Source organism: Buteo buteo, chromosome 9, assembly GCF_964188355.1.
Source record: "Buteo buteo chromosome 9, bButBut1.hap1.1, whole genome shotgun sequence".
NCBI lineage: Eukaryota > Metazoa > Chordata > Aves > Accipitriformes > Accipitridae > Buteo > Buteo buteo.
In genome coordinates, this window is record NC_134179.1 from 40,435,602 (window position 1) to 40,441,844 (window position 6,243).

At 58.4% G+C, this 6,243-nt stretch overlaps 1 protein-coding gene across 1 annotated transcript; it reads right to left on the minus strand.

Annotated features, from left to right (window-relative positions):
- Window positions 1–372: 372 nt before the first annotated feature.
- LOC142034597 (feather keratin 1-like) lies at window positions 373–1,070 on the minus strand. The gene is made up of 2 exons (XM_075036138.1): window positions 1,039–1,070; window positions 373–777 (listed from the first exon to the last, which is right to left on the minus strand). The coding sequence occupies exon 2, from the start codon at window positions 754–756 to the stop codon at window positions 442–444; it is 315 nt and encodes a 104-aa protein (XP_074892239.1). The 5' UTR covers window positions 757–777; window positions 1,039–1,070; the 3' UTR covers window positions 373–441.
- Between the last annotated feature and the right edge of the window lie 5,173 nt (window positions 1,071–6,243).

Genomic DNA, 6,243 nt, shown 5'->3' on the forward strand with positions numbered 1-6,243 from the left:
GTTCTCCTGGGCTCTCCTGGGAAGCTAGTGCGTACGTCTTGTCAAAACCACATTCCCTCCTGACTACTTGCATCACAGCGTTGAGTTTACTGAGGAAAAACAAAAGGTGTGCACAACAAAGTCGACGGTAGTCACTGAACTATGTTGGGTAATTCTATCCCGGTCCAAAGAGGCAGTAAAATTTAGAAACTAGAGCATCAGCTGCTGCATGAGCAAGCATACTCGATGCAAGCCTCTGTTGACAATCAGTGCGAAACCATCCCCAACAACCCCCTCCCAGAACCACTCCTGAGCAACAGCTCTCCGCCTGGCCATCTTCGGAGAGCATCTGCAGGGGAAAGGATGACACGGAGGCAGGGGCTGTGATGCAGAAGAACTTTAATGAGTCAAAAGAGGGAAACGAGGTCGATCCAAGCGGAGGCCTCAGTGCAGGGAGCAGCTTTAGCAGGGGAGGCACCTTGTGCGGCAGTAGCGGCTGCCAAAGCCGGAGAGGCCAAAGCCCCCGGAGGAGATGGGCACTCCCTCAGAGCTGAGGATGCTGCCAACGGCAGCGGAGGTGGAGGATCCCACGGCGGTGTTCTGCGGGAAGGAGCTGAGGATGGGGCCGGGCAGGGTCACCACCACGGGGGAGGGCTGGATGACGACGGTGGAGTCCTGGCACTGCCTGACACAGGGCTCGTTGCAGCTGTTGGCCAGCGGGGTCGGGCCGCAGGGCTGGCAGGGCTGGCAGGGCAGGCACTGGTTGTAGCAGGACATGTCGTGGGTCCGGAGGTGCACCTGGGAGAGAGGGCAGGGGGGAGCAGAGCACAAGGGTTGGGTGAGGAGCAGCCTGTCACCCCACCATGAGGAGACAAGCCACGAGCTGGAGGCAAGAGCCCATAGCTCACCTCAGCCAAGCCCCAGCCTGTCTCCATGCCACACTTTCAGCCCCCTTCCCTCTCCCATGATTAAGTAGCCCCACGACCCAGCATAAGATAGGGTGTGTGCTGAGAAATGCTGGAGGAGGATGCGGAGTAGGAGTTAGGCCTTCGTACTCACCTTTTTCCCAAGGAGATGGAGGCGAGAGGAGTGGATGAGAGAGTGAGGAGAAGGGCCCGCTTTTATACTGCTCCTGCACCGCCCCAGGCCCACAGTCACTGCACGCGGGCAGTAATTTTCCAACAGACTCACCTCCAAAGCAAAATATCCTACCTAATGGCACAGGTGGTGTTTTTGTTTCCGTCAACGCTGCCATTTCATTTCCTCGTTTCTGACTTGCTTGGTCTGCCATGCAGGCTCCTTTCATGTGCCGGCATGAGACTCCCAAGGATATCCCGGGCAGGGCTGCGTCAATTTGGGCGGAAGATGCCTCCCACGTGCTGGAGGGGTCCTGTGCAGGCAGGGGGTGCTGGCTTGGGGCAGTGAAGTGCGATTGTTTGCACCTCCCTTTGCAGGAAGAGGCCCGGCTCTGCCTGCCGCTGCTGTCTGCGTATGCGGGGTTGGTGTTAGCAAAATCAAAGCCCGCCTGGCGTTGAATCAGGCAAAGCACGTGGAGGGCAACAAGAAAGTCTTCTTCCAGGTAGGTCAGCAGCATAGTTAGTAGAAGCACCGCTTAGCAACGACTGAGACATCAGTGCGTTATCACCATTATTGTCATCCTAAATCCAAACCAGAGCACTCTACCAGCTGCCAGGAAGAAAATTAACTTTATTCCAGCCGAAACCAGGACACAATCCGAGAGACCAACTACCAAAATACGGGCTGGGGAAGAGGGCAGTGCAGGGGATTGAAATCTGGCATGGCTGCTGGACTGCAAGGGTTGTGATGAGCAGCACCAAGTCCAGCTGGCAGACACTCACTCCTGGTGCACTGCAGGGGCCCAGCCTGGGGCCAATGACGTTTAAGCCCCTTTATGCAAAGTCCTGCAGTGGGGGAGGAAGAACCTCCTGCACTACTCCAGGCTGGGGCCGATGGGCTGCCAAACAGCTTTGCAGCGGAGGATGTGGGTCCCGGTGGACACCATGAGGCAGGCCTGCACCCTTGCAGAAATGGCATTTGAAAGCATCCTGGGCTGCATTAGGAAGGGGTTTGCCATCAGGTCACGGAAGGTGATCCCTCTTCTCTGCTCAGCAGTGCTGAGACCACAACTGCCGCAAAGAGCGTCGAGTCTGTGCCTCCCCAGGATGAGAGATGCACGGTGTCGTGGTTCAAGCTCAGTCGGTATCAAAGCACCACGAAGCCGCTCGCTCCCTCCTCCCCTGCCGCGGCCCCGGTGGGATGAGGAGAAAATATAAAGAAAAGCTCGCGGGTCGAGACAAGGAGAGGGAGGGATCACTCGCCGCTTACGGTCGCGGGCAAAAGACAGGCTCAACTTGGGGAAGAAACAAAATCAGTTTAATTTACTACAAATCAAACCAAAACAAGGATACTGAGAATCTGTAAACCCAAACCTTAGAACATCTTCCCCCCACCCCTCCCTCCTTCCCGGCTCAGCTCCACTCCCGGTTTTCTCTACGTCCTCCCCCAGCGGCACAGGGGGACGGGGAATGGGCGTTGCGGTCAGTTCGCCACACGTTTGTCTCTGCCGGTCCTTCCCCCGCAGGGGGACGACTCCTCACACTCTTCCCCTGCTCCAGCGTGGGGTCCCTCCCACGGGAGAGAGTGCTTCACAAACTTCTCCAGCGTGAGTCCTTCCACGGGCTGCAGTCCTTCACCAGCTTCTCGGGCATGGGTCCTTTCCGCGGACCGATCTTCAGTCACAGACTGCTGCAGCGCGGGCTTTCCCATGGAGTCACGGCCATCTTCGGGGGCATGCGACTGCTCCAGCGTGGGGTCCTCCACGGGCTGCAAGTGGGCATCTGCTTCCCCGCTCACCTCCACGGGCTGCAGGGGGACAGCCTGCCGTCTCACCACGGGCCGCAGGGCCCTCACCTCCTCCCCCTCCTTCTTCCCTGACCTTGGTATCTGCACAGGGGTTTCTCTCACATTCCAATCTCCTCCCCCACTGTAGGTTCCCCTTCTTAACTATGTTATCCCAGAGGCGCTACCGCCATCACTGATTGGGTCGGCCTTGGTCAGAGGCGGGTCCACCTTGGAGCCGGGGCATCTTCCAGGAGCTTCTCACGGGAGCCAACCCTGCAGCCCCTCCCCCGCTACCAAAACCCTCCACACAAACCCAAAACACACGGCCATACTGGCGCGAGTCCAGCAAAGGGTGACGGAGCCCACAAAGCGACTGGAGCCCCTGAGGCAGGAGGGGCTGTGAGCGGTGGGGTTGTTCACCCTGGAGGAGCGAAGGCCCCGCGGCACGCCTCTTAGCAATGCGTAAAAGAGCTGAGGGGAGAGGGTCAAGAACATCGAGTCAGACTGTCCTATGCGGTGAAGGGGCAAGAGGTGAGAGGCACATATTGAACTATGGGAAATCCCACAAAAACATAAGGAAAGACTTTGTTAGTGTGAGGGTGGTCACGTACTGGATGGGGTTGCCACGGACACGTTGTGGCTTCTCCATCGTTGTAGGGATGCTGAGCTTGACAGGACTTGGCCCTGAGCATCCTCCAAAGGCTGACCGTGCTCTGAGCAGGGGCGGTTGGACTAGACGATCTCCAGAGGTCCCTTCCAACCTCAGGGATCCTGCGATTCTGTCATGGGCAGAAGACGGGTGCCCCGAAGAGGGAAGAACTGGTTGGGAACATTGGAATCAAGGGCAGGCGTGGTTGTCACACCGGAGAAACAGTGGAGTTCACGACCTGACCCGACGGCAGGGAGGAAAGCGAGTAGCAGAGTACAGCCCCTGGACTTCAGGCACGCTGACTTTGGCCTAGTCAGGCAGCTGGTAGGTCGGATGCCGCGGAGGCAGCTGTGAAGCACAAAAGAGCTCAGAAGAGCTGGCAGTGCCTTAGGCACCTCATGGTCCAAGCACAAGTATGGTCCAGCCCGGTGCACAGGAAAACAAACAGATGTCTCGGCAGACCAGCTCTGGCTAAGTGGGGTACTCAAGGCAGAGCACCAACGTCAAAAGGCAGCATCCTGGAGTGGTAAGGAGGGACGAGCTGCAAAGGAGGAATTTGGACATAATTCCTAGGCATGTTGGGATGCTGTTAGGAAAGTCAAAGCTCAGCGTGCCTTGAGTCTTGCAAGGGGCATGAAGAGCAACAGGCAGCAAGCATCAAGAGCAAGATCGACCCCTGCAAGAGTAGCCGAAGAGTGACGGAGGAAGAAGCGGGCCCGCTGCTGACTGGGGTGGCTGATTTCCTGAAGAGTGGACAGAGAGCAGTCTGGGGGGCGCCCATGCCTTCTCTCTGTCACTCTTTACGTACAAGTTCTCCCGGGCCGATGTGCCCTCTGAAAGAGTTGAAGGAAGGAGGCGCGGCCCTCCCAGCAGTGGCTGGGCTTCAAATCAAGGACTGCCTGAGAAGAGTCAACCCATACAAGCCAGGTGACGTGCTCCAGGGCAGCAGTGCTGCAAGGGGAGCCGTAGACCAGCTGGAGGACGGGGCCACAGGAGCCTCATGGCACTCAGGAAGGTCAGATGGCAAGTCCTGCACCGGGAAGGGAAGAACCTCTTGCCTAAGTACGGACGGGGGACTGAACTATGCTACGATCTTAGAGCCCTTGAACCTCCTCTGGGCAGATGTGCCGCCAGGGTCAGCCTTGGGGAGAGGCGTGGAGGGTGGACGGACAGGCCTCATCTTCCTGGCCAAAGAGACTGGGCTGTGGCGAGGAGCTCTCCGGAATGCTCCGTGGAGGGAAAGAAAGGGTTGCCGAAAACATGTCCCCAGCGGCTGGGACTCATCCCTGGGTCCCAGGCAATATATGTCCTCTCATGGCATTGGTGCTTCAGCATGCCTTCTTTCCCATGCCCCACAGGCCTCCTCAGCTTGCAGCACCGCTGGAGATGTAGGGAAACTTCCCCCAGTTCCCCAGCGAGCGAGGGCTGGCAGGACCCCGCAGTGCTATGGGCCTGGGGATGCTCAGGGAGGGGATGTGCTCAGAAGGGCCCTGGGTGCAAAACCAGCTCTCGACTACATCAAGGAGGTGATGCACTTCCCTGCCCTGCAGCCACGGAGGAGCTGGGACGCGCCCCAGGAGGGCAAGGGAATGCCTTCAGTAGCCAAGCTTCCTGGGATAGACTCTCCCTACCCATGGCGAGTCACGCTCTAATTTTGGGTTGGCCGTGTGTCAGCCTCTTGGCGTGAGGCCAAGCCGGGAGCGCGTGCTGTCTGCGGGCCGTGTCCCATGCAGGGCTGAATTCCCCTGCAGCCAGGGCGGTTCCATCCCTGCCCCAGGAAAACCATGTCCGAGCACTGGGCTTGTGCCCAAGTACACAGCTCCAGGGAGACCCAAGGGCCATTGCCCTCAGCATGACCTTCTTGCCAGCGCTCCCACAGCTTGGGGGTGGTCGCAGGATGGCCAGCGTGTTTTGGAAAAGTGGCCAGGCCTTTGTGTCTCCTGCAGGTCAGTGTCCAAAGCGTGCGACCAAAGTGCATGGTGGAGAGTGGGAGGAACGAGGCGCTGTCCTGAGCCCCAACACACCCCTTTGTTAGTGAGGACGGACCCGACTCCACAGGGCTTGTTGAGGAATCGGGTGGTGCGGGAGGGCAAAGCTTTCCTTCCGCAAGCCTGCTGACGGCGCTGGGGGGGGACCCCCAGAGGCTGCCACGAGAGGGGACGACTTTGCCAAACAAACTGTCAAATGTCTCCCCAGAAGGAGAAGCTTTCCTTGGGTGAAGGCACTTGAAAACAGTAGGGCAGCCCACCTGCCAATCGGGTCAATGACCAGTGACTGCTGGAGCGAGCGTGGAGGCAGTCAGGGTGGGAGAAGGATGCGGCATGTCCTCAGTCACAGGAGCCTTTGGGCACCCAGAGGAGGACTGCATTGGCGGAGGGATATGCGCACATGCAAGGAGGGTTGTAAACGAGCTCACCAGATTTCCCCAGACCGATGTCCCCTGTCGGCATGGACCCTTCCAGCACTCGGGGGCACATCTTCTGCCTGTACTGCTGTGTTCCTGCCCAGGAGATCCTTGGGCCTCTCATCCTGGTATTTGACAGGAGCCTCTGTGGCCTCATGGGCGTGTCAGAAATGAGGAAGCGAAATGGCAGCGTTGACGGAAAGCAAAACACAACCTGTGCCATTAGGTAGGATATTTTGCTTTGGAGGTGAATCTGTTGGAAAATTACTGCCCGCGCGCAGTGACTGTGAGCCTGGGGCGGTGCAGGAGCAGTATAAAAGTGGGCCCTTCTCCTCTCTCTCTCATCCGC

Bases quoted from the DNA above. Each gene is read 5' to 3' on its own strand.
- LOC142034597 (XM_075036138.1), bottom strand. From the start codon at position 756: ATGTCCTGCTACAACCAGTGCCTGCCCTGCCAGCCCTGCCAGCCCTGC.